Below are 17,489 nucleotides of genomic sequence, written 5' to 3'. Positions count from 1 at the left end.
ACCGCTGGTTTATTTATAACCGGCCCGGCCCAGCTAGGAGAGCATTCGGGACAGCCGGGCGGGGAGGGAGAGGGGCGAGGGGGCTTTACCCTGCCCGGGACTCAGGGGGAGAACACTTCAGAAAGAGGGAGCCCGAGAAAGAAGCGGTTGTCTCCGGTTTTTATGCGGCAGTAAATGCTAATTTGAAAAGTCTGCACGGAGATTATGTTCCCCCAGCTTTGTTCCCTGCAGTTGCCAAGCGGGAAGGTTAACAGCGTTCGGGAGCGTTTCGGAGTCGGGAGCGGGGCGAGCGGGGCGGGATCCGCGATGCCCGCAGCACCCCGAGCCGCTGCCCCCCGCCCGCAGCCGCTCCCTCGCAGCCCCGCGGCTTTCACCCCCCGGCCCGTTCCCTCTCGCACGGCAGAGGCCGGATCCGGCGTGGTGCTGAGCGCCGCCGGCGCGGGGGGCGGGCGGGCTGTGCCCGCCGGGGAGCGCTGCCCCGGTACCGGTGCGGGGCGAGCTGCGGGGCGAGCGCTGGAGCCGGGGCGAGCTCTCCTCTGCCCAGCCCGGTTAAATCGCTCGGCGTTTTCGACAGAGGCGAATTCCCCCTTTTCTCCATCTGGGATCCCGAAGGTCACTCCTGACCCGCACGAGCCTCCTGCAACAAAAACGTACATTGTGCCCGCACGGCGCCTGGGCATGAGGCGGTACATACCCCTGCCCCCCGGGTGCCCCTCGTACCTGAGCACCCCCTCTCCCCCCTCGCCAAAAGGGCCCGGGGCGAGTGGTCCAGCCCCTGCTCCCCAGGGGAGCATCCCTTGAGGCAGGCTGTCCTGAAAACCCTGGGGCAGCGCCGACGGCAACCGGGACCCCCGGAATGCGGCTGTACTGGGGGACAGCAGGGTCCCTGACAGGTCTTACCTGTCCAAAATTGCCCCCCACTATGCGGGGGTCGAGACTAGTCTCCCACCAAAGCATGGATTTGAGGTCAATGGGAAGGCGAGTCGAAGGGAGAGTCCCGAGCAAAAAAAAGCGCACGGGCTAAGAAAAGTGATGGAAACATCACCGGAGTATGATGTTGTAAAGAACAGAGGCGCCTAAAAGCGGTTGTTAAAAACAAGGAAACCTCATAAAAGGTTTGGCTTTCGACTTTGAATTGTTGACTTGCAATTCACCTTCATGTGCTGCAAATTTGGCTTTAATTCAGATTCAGAAAAGGGAAGTAATCATAAAGGCAACCCAAACATTCCTTTGAACTTGACCCAGCCTTGCAAAACACACACGGAGAGAAGTTACCTTTTAAAGAACTCCAAACACTCAAGAGACCCACACGCGATTAAACATGTTTTTTCTTTTTTAATTTAATTCGAAATAAAAGATAAGAAATAATAAATCTTCAATAAAATATATAAAATTGTACAAGGCATCCCTTTCAAAGGGACTTTCCTATAATGGAAGATTGGGGGTAAGGGGAAAGGAGAGGGAAAGTTCATCTATAGTGGGTCCCAGGCAGCAACAGTGCCTGGGTCAAAACAAACCAAAACCAGCAAAACCTCGTGGCTTTTTTTTTTTCTCGTTTTTCTGCTTTTTTGTCTGTTTTTTTCTTCCACAACAACATGCTAAGAAAGTAAATCCAGGAGAAGCTCTGCCTTCGGTGCTCCACAGCCTTCGGACTAACTTTCTCACAAAGTTTAGCAAGAGTAATACACATAATACAATAGTTACAAGGAGAAGCCTGGAGAAGATACTGCCAGCGCTCGGGGAGCTCCCACGGGGACAGACAGGTTACGCAGTCTCTTGGCACCCCACCGTCCTACTAGTAGGGTTGTTTGTGATACCTGGATCTCTCTTAAGAAGGGCTTGAAGCATGAGTCACTTACATTGGCATCCTTAGCAAGGGAAGAAGAGGAAGACTCGGGGGGTTCTTCTATTTAACCGAGACTGTTGCAAATAGTAATAAAAAAAACCCAAAAAAACAGACATGTCCCAGAAGTGTTCAATAATCCTTTGCTCACCACCACTGTGGAAACAACCCACATCTTCTTTCCCCAGAAAGCTTCCTTCCCTCTTTTCTCATTTTCAATGAACATTGCAGAGCCAAGACTACCTGGCTGTAGCCAAAAATTTCTAAGCATGCCAATAGGAAGAGATAACGACCAGCCTGCCTAATAACCCTCCCTTGCATGTTACCTCCCCTCACAGTGCTTTACAAATGCTGAAGCTATTTATACAGATAAAGGCATTACAGGAGCCTACGGTGGAGAAAACCACGCTCTACATTTAGGAGCCCCACTGTTCATCTCCTTGCAAACACCTGTCGAGGTTCGGACTGCAAAAATATTCCCTACCCCCAGAAATGCAGGAACTTGCTGGCTCTGAACTTCACTCAGACTCTACTGGGTCTAGTTTCTATTTACACGGTGTCTCTAGCTAAGGGCTCTGCTTTCTTTAAAAAAAAAAACCAAAAACAAAACAACAAAAAACAAACAACAAAACCTTGATTACACCTTTTTATTTCCCTCCCCCCTGCCACCAAATTAACTGATGGAAACAAGAGTGTGGGTTTAGGGCATGCACCCCTCTTACTTTAAACATGTGTTGGGCCCCATCAGGAAGGCATCAGGAAATCTCTGCCTTTTTAAGATGAGATTGCTTTTTCACCTGTTCTTTTTTATTCTAGTTTCACGTGCACTGTATAAAACCCCTAAATTTGCTCAAATGTTTTTTTCTTTTTGTTTGTTTGTTTTTACATTTTTTTTCTTTGAGGATCAGACTCTCAGCGCTCAGAGCACGCTCAGAAGACACCCAACCCATAGCGTACAGGATGTCTTGCTTTGCTAACGCAAACTCCCGTACACTCAGGATGGCAGATAGAAGCGTGCAGAAAGAACAGCCAGTACTGGCTGGGGTACTGCCTTCTCAGGGTCGGACATGATCCACCAGGAAGTCTGTCTCACTGTCGCTTTGTCTTTCTGATCTTCTTAGGATAAGTGGTACATGCTATATCCAACAGGAGTAGCATAGAGTCCAACGGGCGGGATAGGCAGCACAGGTCTGTGAAAAGGGTAGGATGTTCCATACAGTGAGGCAGCCTGGATGGGAGAGTTGATGGGGAAAGGGAGGCTGAATCCCGACGGCAACATGGGCTTCGCTGCCATTTTGAGCTTCTCTAGTTCAGCCTCCTGCAGTCTCTTGGCCTTGGCCCTCCGATTCTGGAACCAGATTTTGACCTGGGTCTCTGTGAGGTTGAGGGAGCTGGAGAACTCGGCTCTCTCGGCGATGGACAGATACTGCTTCTGGCGGAACTTGCGCTCCAGAGCCAGCAGCTGGGAAGTGGTGAATGGGGTTCGGGGCTTCCTATTCGTCTTGTGCTTCCTCAGGGTGCAGGCAGTGGGGCTCAGGTGTCCTGCAAGGAAGGGAAAGGCCAGTTATCACAACGCAGGGGGACCTGAGTGCTCTGGAGAGATGCCGCGTTTGAGAGGGCTGGGGTGGGAAGGGAGGGGGGGGGTTAAGGGAGTGTCCCACCAGGCAATACCCTCAAAACAGGGGATCCTTTTGCAAGTGGTTCTGGAAATATTTTTCTGGCCAAACTTATGTTCACAGGACTTCAGCAGACGTCCTGGAAATGTGAAATTTTGCCTCAGTGATTTCAAAGGGACAGCCTGTAGGCAATCAGGGCACGAAGGATTCACAGGCACACACACAGCAGATTGCTTTAGGAGTCACATCACAGGGGTCTAGAACACACAGAACAGCATCTTGGTAGCTGCAGAACTGGATGAATAACTCCAGCAACGCACGGGACGAGCATACAGGCAAAAGTAAGAGACCCACAAAAGAACAGTGCTGCAAGAGACAAGCCCAGCCCAGCCCTGCGCCAGGGTTTCTCCACCAAATGCAACAAGTCAACCCTATCTTTTTTTTCTGACAGCTGAAGAAGTGGGTATGATAATTTTTGTCATTTAGATAACTGGGCATTTTTCTTACTATTTCTTCTTCAAGAGCAACCTTTTCTTCTGCTTTATAACTTTTCAAGGAGTATTTTCTGGTTTTGAACAAGTATAAAAAAAAAAAAAGCAGTGTACATTTCATTCAACATTTAGTTTTTATGACATTTGCCCATCTAAAAAAATGAAGACATAGCTACAAGCATCCGTAGCCAATAAAAGTCAGGAAATCTACTACCTTTTGTGCTTGCCTTGTAACCCTAACCAGGTTAGGCACATGTGCCCGGGACAGCACATCGCTGACTTGTCTTTAGACTCATTTTGCATTTCACTAATAATTTTGCAATCTCAAGAACGATTAAAAACCCTGTGGCTGACTTCAAAAGCTCAGCGATTTGGCTGTGTTTTGGATTGCTCCCGGGGCATACGACCAGCTCCCCTGGCTCCCCAGCCTGATACAGAAAAGGACACCCAGGCTGCTCTTAAGAGGCTGCTAAATTTTGTACTTGCTGCAGTGTCTGCTTCAAACGCTTGTTAGTATTTGCACGTCGTGTTTTCTGGACCCATTTCACTTTCCTTTTATTTTTTAAAATAAAGTGAACCCCGAAGCTGTTTAAGTGCATATCGGGCAATTAAAAAAATCCCACGAGGAAAACGTTCAAAAGTTGAGAGAGGGGAGGGAGAGAACAGCTAAGCAGAAAAAGTTAAAACTTCTCTTCTTACTCTTCTTCTCGATAACGAAAGCGAAAAATAAAACCCTCTTAGAAAACAACTTGTCAGATACCGTCTTATGATCACACGAGGGCATTTTACTAATTACGGTGCTCACCGTGACAGTCGGTTCGCTCCAAAACTAGCATTAAATTCAAACGACACTGAATGGACCCTAAATTCCCTACCGGTCACCCCGTTATCCCAGTCTCTCTTTAAAGGCAGCCCGTTCCTGTCCCCCGGGGCGCGGAGGGGCCGCCCGGCAGGGACAGCCTCCACGGGGCTACTGTCGCGACGGGCGGGCTGGCTTAGCCCGACCTGTCCCGACTTCTACGCGCAGGGGGAAACGGCAAACACATGCTTTCAAATTAAATCCCGGGTAAGTATTTCCCCGGAATACACCCAAGCGGTCAAAGGCTTCTTCCCTCCCCATCCCCCAGCCCTGATAAGCGGCGGGGACCGTCGCCATCGCTGACCCTGTCATTGCGCTTATCCCGTGACAGTCCTCAAGCCCTGGCTGCAGGCATTTGTTTCGCTGGGTTTTTTTCTATTTGTCCTCCGTTTTCTGGCCAACGCCGGACAAAAAGCATCACCCGGAGACAGCTGCCTTTTCGCGTTGTTCAAAAATCCAACTTGTACAGCTCTTCCCCCAGTTCATCCCACCCGGATTATTAATGATCGTAAATCGAGGAGCTGTTTCTAACGTCACACATCCTCCCCGCTCCACCGCCCGTGACGGACGGGCTTCCCGGGGGGAACCGGCCATCGCCCCTTGCTGTCACACCGGCTCCCAGGGACCGAGCGCCGGGAAATCGGGAAGATGAACGAGGCCGAAGGACCTTCCCTTCCCTGACCATCACTTTTCACCCCAAATCCCGCTGCCATCACCCACTGCAGTCCCTGGCGACTGAAGCCCTTGCAACGCTGTTTTGCAGATCTCACGAACCGCCGATTTTAATAGAGAAAGAATTTAGAAGTGGAAAAAAATGCACCGGGAAAAGATTAGGCCTTGTGTCTGGGGTTTGGGCAGTTTTCGAGAAGGGGTTCGAGTAGGAGCACACGCTGTTTTTCACGCTTTTCCAGCATAGTTGGGGATACATGGAAATCGCAAACGGGAGCTACGCAGGGAATGACACGGGCAGGCTGCTCTCCTCCCAGCACGTTAGAAATCAAAATAATTGGGGATTATCGCAAAGGAAAGGAAGCGACTGAAAGCCAAATCGAAATGATTGTAAAAAAAAAAAAAAAAAGGAGCTGTAATAGCACTAAACTTCCTTCTTGCAATATTAGGTTACAGGAACAAATTCTGCGAGTCTGTCCGGCGGGACAGTCCGCGTCTGTAAAGTCACTAACTTCAATAAAGCCGAGCGTTACATGTGCATCAGGCACGTCGGGGATGCGCGGGGAGAGCGGATCGATCTGCTAACGCAGGTGCCGACAGAAAGCCTAGCGCTGCCGGGCTGCGGCTGTCACCTTCTCCTGAAGGTACTGTTGTTTTTTTTATTTTTTAGAAGCAATTGATTTTTTTTTTTTAAGGAATGTCCCCAAAAGCGAAATGCAATTCAACGCAGACACAGCAGCGCAGCTCGAACAGCAAAAAGGGTTGAAGAAGTGACCTGTCACCTCCGGCTGGCGTGTCCCTAAGGCGGTGGGGACGGGGTCGGGAGGGATGGCAGGGGCTGAAGGGGTCATGCCCAGCCCGGGGAACCCTGGCAGGCTGCAGGCAACGCAGGAGAGAGACAAGCACCGCGCCGGGAGAGACCCGGCGGGAGACCGCGCCGGGCTGGCGGGGACTGGCGGGGACACCTCCCGACCTCACAGGATGGCTTTGCCACGCATGGTGTCAGGGAGAAAGGAACCGGGAGAATTCCCAGTTCTCCTTGCATCGAGATAACATAAACGGACGAACTGGCAGCCGGCGAGACGTGTGTCGGGAAAGGCAGCTCCTGATCTTTCTATGTTTTTTTAAAAAATATGTATTTTTATATACCTGCGTATAACAATCTGTAACTGTATGAACGCAGAGATATAACATTAATATGAAGAAATCCGTAACGCACACATACCACTCACACACATGTAGATGGAAATACATATATAAAATGTACTGCACATATTCAGCGCGCTGCGCGCATCCCGGCGCCCGGCGAGCAGCGCAGCTCGGGGCCGGGGCTCTGCGCCCGCCCGCCCTCGCCCCCCGGCCGCCGGCGCAGCCCCCCGCGCCGCTCCCCCGGCCACTCACTTGGCGGCGGGGAATATCTCCCGGCCTCCTGGATCCAGGACGTGCCGTCCTCCGAGTTCTCCGATTTGACCGAGGCGGTGTCGAAGGTTTTTGTAAGCGCCCCGGGGGGGCTGTGCGCGTCCCGGGAGCCGTGACCAGGCAGCAGCAGGTTCCTGGAGGTGCCCACGGCCGCCCCGTCGGCGCTGCCCCCCGCCGCGGCCAGCGGCAGCTCTTTGGGGGGTTTCTTGTCGGACATGAGGGCTTCCACGCTGAACGGCAAGCTGGACACCTTGACTTTGTGGTGCTCCTCGGCGCCGGCCGCCGGGCCCTCCTCGTCGGAGGAGAAAACCTCCTTCGCCTTGGAAGGAGAAGCCATCGCGGGTGCGGAGGGAGGCTGGAGCGGGGCCGCCCGGGGAGCTGCGCTGCGCCTCTGCCCGGCCCTGCGCGGGGACTGCGCGAGTGAGGCGCTGCGGGGCCGCCCCCCTTTTTCCCCCCTCTGGGGGCTCCCGGCTCTTTCCTCCTTTGGGAAGTGGAGTAAACGCCGCGCCGGCCAATCAGAGCCCGCGCTGGGCCTGACGTCGCGGGGTGACTCATGCCATTGGCTCGGAGGGCCGCGGAGGGCGGAAACCTTTTTTTTTTTTTTTTGTCGGGCCGATGCCGTCGGGGGGGCCCCCGCCGCTCCGAAATGAATTAGGAGTTAATGACACGGGCAGCCAGCGGGGCTGTGCCATTAAGGAGCCGTCCAGGGCTATAATCATAGCGAAGCAAGAGAAAAAGCCGCCGGGGTAATTAAGGCTGATGATTAGGCGAAGAAGAAACTTCAGAAGAGCGCGGCTCTGCCTCCTCCCGCCGCCGGCCCGGCTCCTCCCGGCCCCCCCGGCCCCCTCTGCCGCCCCGTCGAGTACCGACGCGCCCCCGCCCCCCGGAACGCCCCCCCCGGAGCGGCCCCCCCCCGGAATGGGGATCCTTTCTGCTGTCACTGGTTAGGGGCTGCGGGGTGCCGGACCCCGCTCAGCCCGACGCCCCCGCGGGGGGACGCGGGCCCCTGCTCCCCGCCGCTCGTTTTTCATCCCAAAAGGTTTTTTTTTTTGTTTGCGTTCCCTCGGCATCAGGACCCAAGTCGGGCAAAACCACCCTGCAGAGGTTAGATCTGTAATTATTATTTTTTTCCAGCGTCAATTACACACGTGATGAATGGATGAGCTTTAATAAATTAGGGGCACGCAGCCCTTAATTAAGAGGCATATCAAACCTGTACTGTGAAAGAGATTCTCTCACTTTTTGACTTCCTACCAGTGGTATGAATAAAGAGTATCCTTTAAAAAGCGTTTCTAATTACCGCGCAGATAAAAGCAAATGCATATTGTTCTTTTCATAATTATTTTAATCTTATGGCGAGCGTTATTTCATGCTGTGCCCGCAACTTTCTCTGGGTTTTTGGGTTTTTGTTGTTGTTGTTGTTGTTTTTTAACATCCAGGAAATGCAGAGTTGGGGAACTGTTTTGGTGTAATAAGTTATAACTGGGGCTCTAAAAAGCAAAATACTGCAGGAAGGCAGCAGTGCCTCTGCCCAGGTGAGGGGTTGCGTGGCACAGCTCCTCACCCCAAGCCCTGGCCTCAGGGCCAGCTGGGACACAGCTTGATCCTCGGCAGCAGCAGGACTCTGCTCCCTGAGCACGTTTCCTTCTCTCACTTCCACAAAACATGCAGGATTTCACTAGCTCTTCTTGTGCTTGATTTGGACTCCTGACTTTCCTGTCAGCCCATGTGGCAGTCTTGGAAGCCCCCAGTCCTGTTAACACAAATCATGACTTCCCACTCCCTCTGCAGCCTGCTGATGATACCTTTTCCTAGAGGACAGTTTGGGAGCTGCTTTTGGGAGAGGAACTGCTCCAGTGCCGATTTTCTTTGGGCTGTGCTCCTCTACCTAGGCCAAACCAGAGAGCATCTCAAGGATGGGGCTGTACTGGGTGCGCTGCACTGGGCCCGGGGGTCCCCCAACCCCTTATAGCCCTGGTCAATCAACCCCCCTACCCCCCTCACCCCCCACCCCAGTCAGCCAACAAGTATCTGAGCCCGTCCTGTCCTAACTCTGATAGCATCTCGCCTGGTGCCACGGATGTCAAATTGGGACTGGGGCATGCGATTGAGGTGTGAGGAGTGTGGGAGGACATGTATGAGAAGCTGTGTTACAAAACCCCACTCATCAGTGGGACTAATAGTAGGGTTTGCACACTCATTACTTATTGCTAGCAGTGTTGCTGCAGACCTCGACGGGTTAAGGATTTAAGCCAAGCAAGATCTGCAAAGAGAAGTGATGCCTTTCACTGCCTCAGCCCAACTAATCTGGCTGAGGCAGCCTGCAACGTTTCAGACAGCAGAGCCCTGACTTGGGCTTTACTCCAGGGGTGAAAATAGTAGCTGATCCTACAACCTGATGACTTTCCAGCTGCTCTTGCTATCTTCAGTTTGTTGCTTCTCCTTCTCCACAGAACTCATCTCTTTGCTGGAAGATCTGAGAGAGACGCAGGACTGCAGTCAGCCAGCCCCGGCCTTGCCAGCCCTGCTGCTGTAGTGGGGTTGTGTTTGCCCCTCTCCTCCCCCCTTCCCCTTCCCTTCCCTTCTCCATGCTTCCTGCACTGTGACAAGTAAATGAGAATTGATGGACATGCAGAAACAATGCCTGTGTGTCAAGAACAATGCACTGCCCGTGGAAAACCATTGTGGGGCTGCTGAAAATGCTACAGATAATTATACCGCGCTCCCAAAGTCAATGCCTGCTGGAAGGGCGCCTGGGGAAGGAGAGCTCGCAGGAGGGCAGGTCATGGTGACACTGATCACGTCCCTTGGGTGCAGGTTCTATCCCTGGGTGCTGGCTGTGGCCTGGGTGGGCAAGCTCCCACACTGTCCCCGTGGGCTTGGGGAGGCTTGTCTGCGCTGCCATCCTTTGGGAGGCTGGAGGATGGAGGGGGACCAAGGGACAAGCTTCTCTCGGCACTGTGGAGCGTAGAGCAGAAGGTGGCTCATCCTGCCTGGTTTGGCTGGCTTTTGGGTGCCACAGGGGTGCCTGGGATGGCAGAGCATCACAGCGTTTGCTCATGGCGTTTGCCCTCCCCAGCATTAGCCCACCACCAGGTTGGAGCATTTTCTGTCTAAAGTCTGAACTTGGAGGTTTCTCTCCTCCCTCACCCCTCCCCTCCTTCATCCTCCTCCTATCAGTTAAACATAGCAGGATGAAGCCCCACACGGCACTGAAAGCCGGGACGGAAACCTCACCGAGATCAGGTTTGGAGGAATTAAGGCTTCCCCCCTGCCCAGGATCTCAGAGCGGCCGCCCAGCCTCAGACCAGCAGGGAATTCTCCTGGCCCGGGGAACCGACGTGAGTCCGGGGGCTTTCCCCTGCGTCGGGCTCCCCCCTCGTGTCCCCGGTGAGACCCCGCTCCCAGGGAGGGCGGTCCCGGGGGCTCTGCCGTCGGGGCTCTGCCGTCGGGGCTCGGCGGGAGCCGCCTGGCTCTCGGGGCGGCCCCTCCTCGGGGCTGTGTCCCAGCTCGACGCCCGAGTGCTCCCCACTACCGGGCCGCCGTCAGGAGCCGTCGCCCGGAGCACGGCCGGATCCCAAGGATGCCCAGAAAGCCCCTAACTCCCCTCGCCCCCCAGCCCCCCCCCCCCCCCCGCCGCCTCTGGCAGCACCAGCCCCTGTGAGGCGGGGCGGGCCCTGGGCGCCCCGGTCCTGGGGCTCTCAGCTGGAGTGGGACGGGGAGGGGGGAGCGCAGGGGGAGGAGAGACGTTGCAGACAAACTGAGGCTGTTTTGCAGGCGCCAGGAGCGGGGAGATGAAAGGGAAGCTCCTGGGGGAAGTGGCTGTGCAGTTTGACCGGCTCCAGCAGCAGCAGCAGCGACGGCCCGTCCCGGCCAGCTCCGCCTTCCCCCTGCCCACCCCCCAGCCCCCCACCCCCCGGCCCACCTCCACTTCGCCTTTCCCAGCCCGGGGGCGGAGGGAGGCGGCGGGCAGGCGCTGCCGCAGCATCCTCGCTCCGGTACCCGTCGGGCCGCGGGCAGCATCCCCACCGCCAATTGCCACAGCACAATTAGTGTGCGGTAGCCGGTGCTGGTGCATTGCCGGGCGGGAGGGCTGTCCAATTCCTCCAGTCCCCTCGCCCCACTCCCCTTATCGGTGTAAATCAGGAGGGAGCCCATCCGGATCGTTAGACAAGCGATGCCCAGTCCAGTCCACTGAGCAGCAGCTCATGTCCTTTACAGACTCCTCGTGGGGACGAAACGCCCGCGGGCAGTGGGAGCGCGTTTATTCTTCGGGAGGGACAACCCCACAAGCATTTCCCCCTCCTTTTACACCGATTTGGTTAATAAAGCCGTTTTCTACACAGAGGTTTTTTAACGAGCCACCGTGAAGCTGGCGTGTGGAAGTCCCTTAGGAAAGGAACATAAGCCTCCCGATTTGACTAGAGAGAAAGGCAGGAAAATGGAATCAGAATGTGCATCATGTTTAAGTTTTACGCCGAAAGGAGGTGTGCGCCGAGGTGATATTTGATGTGTCAGAGGTTGGGAGGCTTTTGTCTCATCACCTTGCTCCAGATGAGACCTGGAGCCAAGAGAAAGGCGTTGTAATAATAGATATTATGCATTTATCTCCAGACGCTAGAGAGGAATTAAAACGAGCCGAATATCAGAGCTTCCGAGGGATCAGCTCTGGTTACCGACGCTTCCACCTAGATCCTCCTCTGGAGTCCGCTGGGCTCCGTTTCCGAAGCCGTTTTGGCCGATCGCTGTTTGCGGGGCCAGCTGCCGGGCGGCTGGCGGGGGGGTCCCTTCCCCGGAGCATCCCCCGGCCGCCCGGGGGGGCCCGTCCCGCGGTGCCGGTGCGGGGGAGGTGCGTGCCACGGGGCAAAGCCGCCCGGCGCTCGGTGCGGGAATGCGCGGCCAGCGCAATCACGCGTTATAATTGTCCTCTGTGTCACCCGACGGTGGTTCCTGTGTGTCGCACCGGTGCCATCCGCTCGTTGAGACGGCGAGTGCACAGTGAGCCGTGATCATTGCGTAAGGCGAGCGTCTCCTCTCCCACCCGCCGAGGGTTGCTCTCTCCCTCTTTCTGCTCAGGGGTTTCACTTAGGAGCAGGTTTTTATTCTGCTTGGCAGGAGCCAGGGGATAGTTGTGAGAGATCAGGTGGCTTTTTGCTCAAAGCAGCGAACAGTTTTGCCCTGAAGGATTGAAAATTATTACCCCACCCCACCCCCTCCGAGGTACCAACTTTTAAAATAAATACACGGGAGAGCTTCGGAGGAGGAGAGCGCTGGTAGGGAGGTTGTATGTACGTGCAGGAAACTCGCGATCAAGAGGATCGGATGGAGACTTGGTTTGCGGAGGCGATAGGCGACCCCTCGCTGCGACGAACAGCGGGACTCCGGGGGTGCCGGTTGCCGATTGCGGTGCCGGGGGGGTCCCTCAGGCGATCCCGGAGCCCAGAGGGTCCCGCTCTGTCCCGGAGGCCAGGGCCGGCCCCTGCTGCCCGGGACGCGGGTGCAGCCGGCGCTGCCTCCCGAGAGCGCAGGATCGGGCCCCGAGGGCAGACACCCCGGGCACCTGCTGGCGCCCGGCCAGCCGCCCCCCGCCTCGGCGAGCGGCACCCCCGCCGCTCCGCACATCACTCTTCCTTCTTTTTTTTTTTTTTTTTTTTTTTTAAGAGGGAGCAAAAGGAGGAAAAAATGCCCATCCATGACCTCCCAACTTTTTTCCCTGCGCGCCGTCTTTCCGTTCGCAAACGGTGTTCATCGACCTTGCTTCAGTGAATCTTAATTATCGCGCACACCTTCCTGCTTGTCTGCGTTATGAACACATCAAAATGAGTCACCCCAGCGTGCAAAATAATGTGTGGAGAGTTATAAACTGAAAGCTCCTGCACTGACAGATTCGAGCACCCGATTATTCCCGGACACTGCCTGCGCACACCCACCTCCCCATACAAACAAGCAACTGAGTTTATTTTTATACACCGGTTTTACTTGTATTTGTCAGTTTTCATACACATTCGTTTTCGATGTTTTGCCTACTTCCCTCCACCCATCTGGGAAAGGCAGAGGAGCTGTGAGCTGGGAAACATGTTGAATTATCCCGTGCCCAAACGGAGCTGCTATGAAAATCCTATTATCTGTGCAGTACATTCGCGGTGTGGAGATGGGTCCCACGCTGGATGCAATTCCCGAATTACAGTTACCTGCTGTCGGTTGTTTTTCCTCATTCAGCCCCCCGGCGTTATTTTCAAAACCTGTCCCCAGCCCCCCGAACGGTGGCAGCTTTGCCATGTACCGCTGGTCTCCCGCAGCTGCCCACCTCCCTGACCACCCTGGCTGATGTAATAAACCCATCGAGAAAAATCGAGAAACGCTTTTGGGGTACAGGCTTAGATTCGGTACAAATTGACTGCGAGAGCACCCGAGTCTGTGAGATCAGCCGGCTGATTTATTCGCTTCTCAAGCATCATTTCTGTACAGAAAACTTAAATTTTCATCCTTTTTTCTTTCTATTCCCCCACCACCCCCCCCCCCCGGAAAAAAAAAAATGACATAAGATCAAGGACTTTTAAAATTGTTACTGGGTAGAATGAAGGACGGGGGGACTGATCCGTGTTTTGGGTCTGGGGTCGGCTCTGCCCGGTGGTTGAGGGACCCTCGCCGGGTGCGAGCTCGGAGCTGCGCTCCTCGCAGGACCTGGGACCAGCTCAACCCCCATTCCCAACGTGCTGGTGCTCCCAGCCCTGTCCAGCTCGTTCCCGGCGCTTCCTACCCCGGGCGCGGGATGTGAGTGGGGTGGGCAGCGAGCGCCGGAGAGAGCACATTCCACCCCGGATTCCAGCCAGCCCTCCAAGGTTACAGGGATATTCCCCCTTCCGCGCCCCCCCTCCCCCCTTTTCCTTTATTTAATTACATTCAGGGTTGTTTCACGGGGTTCGCAATTATTCTGATTGCATTTCGAGATGATATTTGCTCTGCAGAGAATGCCGTCAGGGTCCCAGCAATGTTACGCAGGGGTGGGGAATTTATTTGGATGCTCCTAATTCCACTGTAGATTGTATCGGCTCCAAGCGTTTTTAAGAAGGGTAATAATTTTTATTTGTGTGTATATACATATATATGCATATTTGCACGAAAAGTTGTAATAAGCAAAGCAAATCCGAATATAACAGATGCTGGAAGGATGTTCATTTAGCAAATGATGAAATTAAATCCATGCAGCAATTTTTTACAGCTTTATTTTGCACAGCCTCTCAGAAACGAGAGACAAGAATCACTAACAGCCAGTTTGCAGTCCTTCGTTCCCTGTTAGTATAGCTTTTCCTCTTTCTCTACATATATTGCTGCTCATGTAGTAAGGTAGTTAGAAATATCCCACACTGTCTTGTTTCCATAATTTCCCTCTGGAAAACAATCCTCTTTCCAATATGAGCACTATCTTTGCTTATGCACTTACAAAACGCGTTTTAAATGACTTTGTTTATAGACTCCAAGGTTAAAAAAAAAAAAAAAAAGTGAAAATTCTTTAAGTTTAACTCGAGGTGGCTACTTGCAGTGGTTGTGGGGAGGGAGCACTTTCAGAGAGGGTTTGCCATCGGAACACTGCAGTATGTTACGTGGGTTTTTGCTTCATGTAACAGACTGAGTCAAGTTTTGTGTGCTTTTTATTAAAAATCTGCATTTTCTTCTGACTGCACAACACCACTTTGTTCCACTGGAAAATTCTTGGATAGTAGCTCCCCACATTTCCTCATCTGAAAAAATCTCAGTTACTCTACAGTCAAATCAAATTGTTTTTTCAACACTTGTTTTTTTTATTTCAAAGTGGTGCTAACAAGACCGCGATGCTCAGAGATGCTCTCCCTGTTTAAGGATTTGGTTTGTAGCTGGACCCTGATCCTCTCAGTGGCTTGGCACTGGTCAGCTTCCACAACCGGGCTACGTAACAATGTGGTTCAAAATATTTCAGGATGCAGGCAACCAGCTCTGTCTCGATTTCCTGAGCAGCAGTGACAATGGTGAAAAAACGTGGGAAACAGAGATTTGTACTGAGCAAAGACATTTTTGCAATGTCAGGCTGTTTGACCGTGATAATGGTGAGCTCTGGATATTTAAGGTTCAGTTAATAGAGGTTTTATTTCATTTGATTTACTCCAGATGGTTCTCAGCCACAACACAGAGACTTTTAGACAGCAACCAGAGCTCCAGCATGCAGGAGTATCTGAGTAATGAATTTTCATTTGGCCCACAACAGATAACAGCTTGGGCAACACTTGGATCTCTAGAAGTTTGGATTCCAGAGACATGCACTGCACAGGGGGAGGAGGAGAGGGATGAGGGAGGGGGCTGCTGCTTTTTACAGCACAGCAAAAGCCAGATCTATGTACGCCAAGAAAATAATCTTAAAATTATGTTAACAGTTTTCTACGTTGGAGAGGGATAAATCCCAAATGAACAGTAATCAGAATAGTTTAGTCAGCCTTGGTCTGCAGTGACAGTATTGGCTCTGCTTCTCCATCATTATCGGTGTAGGTCCAACAAAGCCAGCCTCGTTATGACCTAACTCTACTTCAATTCAATTACCACTGGCTTAATCAGCCCAAGGTCTAATATGTTAACAAAGGCTTTGCATGATCCAAAATTCCTACCAGATCTACTGGAGCGTGACCAGTACCACCTAAATTTGCAACACATCTCTATGCTGCCATAGACAACAGAAAGATAAAGTACCCTTTGCCTCTTTCGCACTTCCATTTGTGCTTTAAATCATATTTTTTTCTGTCATCATTCACAAGCACAAATTCTTAGTTTATCAGTAACATTTTGATTTCTTTGGTCATGTTTCAAATAGGTCAAGATTAATTATACCCATGATTACAGGAAAAGAGAGAAATGCCTTCCCGTGAACATCTACCAGTTGGTAATAAAGGTGAAACTGGCAAAAAACCTTGGAGGTAATTGCTAATGGTACGATTAGAGTTATTATTGGTGTGGTAGAATTCAAAGAGGATAATGCAAAAGGCAGATTATACTCAATAAATATGAAAGTTGCTGATGCCTTCTGGGAAACACTAGAAGCTTTTCCTCATAGTAAGTCTTTATTGCAAGGGTAATATTATTGTTAGTGATTATCCCTTTGCTTTTCTTTACTAGCAAAAAGGCTAGCATATAACATCAGATTTTGGGGTGTGTGTGTGTATTTTCCTTCTGCAGATCAGTTTGCAGCCAAATGCAAACTGTTCTCTTTCAAGGTGGTGGGTGCCAAGAAAAGCAGCTTCTGCAGGCTACAAACTGCACAGAGCAAATCACGGGGCATAGGTGTCCTCGATTTACCTTCACAGTGCCCACTGGTGCTTGGATTATAATGCAGAACCTCACTGCAAGCATAGCGTGTGCTGCAGGGGCCAGAGGGTCCTAAAGGATACAGAGGGGTCAGGCTTGGCTTTGCATTGGCCTTGGCATGGGAAGGATAGTGGGTGAGAATAAGGTAGTAAATGCCCACATGGAACAACACTTGGATGAAGCGGCGCCTGCTGCCCCTTCCTTCAGATCTTTGTTGGTGACCCCAGGAGGCTGCTGAAAATGGTCTGTGACTGCCACATGTTTTTCCCTGGCCACCCTTGACTGCAGCACGGTCCTGTACGCAGAGGTGTGCCTTCCTCAGCCTGGCGACATGCCCGCAAGGTGGGCAAGGGAGAAGGAGGAATGGGACGGCATGCGGAGCAGCAGCCACGCTTGGAAGAAGGGCATTTGCTCCCTCTCTCCCGAGCACTCAGGATCTCTTCCAAGCAGCCCATGGCCAGGGAGCCGGCTGTCTCCCCACTCACCTCTGTTGCCCCCACTTTGGCTTTAAACGCTGCCTCCAGCCCTGGGCTTGATTCAGCAGACGCTGGAGTGCTGCCCAGATGTGGAAGGGTTGGTTGTGAGCTCCCATCTCGCCTCGCTGAGGGTGCCTTCCCTCCTGCTCCCAAGGGAAGCCTCTGCCCCCCTTTGTCTCCTCCTGCCCTCACTGCAGCCTGCTTTCCTAGCTCGTGCTAGGTTGCTCTAACTCCCATGGAAGGGCTTTACAATGCAAGGAGCAGAAGGGTTCCAAGTCTTCAGACCCAATTCCACTTCTTTTCCCTCCAGTGTTTTTTCTTCAGTCCTTCTACCAGGCTACAGGCTGGCTCTTGCGTAGCATACAAGCAGCAGAGGCTGAGCACTGTTGGAAACAGAGGGATGGCACTAGCACAGAACCTACAGAGACGAGGGAAGAACAGAATTTTCTAACCGCCACAGAGTATATGTCTCTGTCAGGAGGGCAAATCAACTCTTGTCTCCTTTTTCCTTTTTTTTTCTTTTTTTTTTTTTCCAGGTAAACGTTTCCAGCAACAATATAAAAGGCACGAGAAACATGAGATCATCCCGTGTTGGATGTGAGAGAGACAGACACTCCTTCATGTGTGTATTCTCCTGCTAGCTCTGTGCAATCTGTAGCGAGAAGCATAAATACTGAGTAATTTTATTAACTGGCTCTTCTATGGGCTTGTTCAGGCCAAACTTGGATTTTGTAAAACAAACAAACAGCATCGTTTTTGAAATCAAGAATGTAAGAAAGTATAAAC

General features: G+C 52.6%; 1 protein-coding gene across 1 annotated transcript; it reads right to left on the bottom strand.

Moving 5' to 3' along the window:
* Positions 1-1,431: 1,431 nt before the first annotated feature.
* Positions 1,432-7,330, bottom strand: MSX2 (msh homeobox 2). The gene is made up of 2 exons (XM_055812381.1): positions 6,880-7,330; positions 1,432-3,385 (listed from the first exon to the last, which is right to left on the bottom strand). The coding sequence occupies exons 1-2, from the start codon at positions 7,232-7,234 to the stop codon at positions 2,961-2,963; spliced, it is 780 nt and encodes a 259-aa protein (XP_055668356.1). The 5' UTR covers positions 7,235-7,330; the 3' UTR covers positions 1,432-2,960.
* Between the last annotated feature and the right edge of the window lie 10,159 nt (positions 7,331-17,489).

The sequence above is a fragment of the Falco peregrinus genome, chromosome 8 (genome assembly GCF_023634155.1).
Source record: "Falco peregrinus isolate bFalPer1 chromosome 8, bFalPer1.pri, whole genome shotgun sequence".
NCBI classification, from domain to species: domain Eukaryota; kingdom Metazoa; phylum Chordata; class Aves; order Falconiformes; family Falconidae; genus Falco; species Falco peregrinus.
This window is presented reverse-complemented; position numbering and strand designations above follow the sequence as displayed.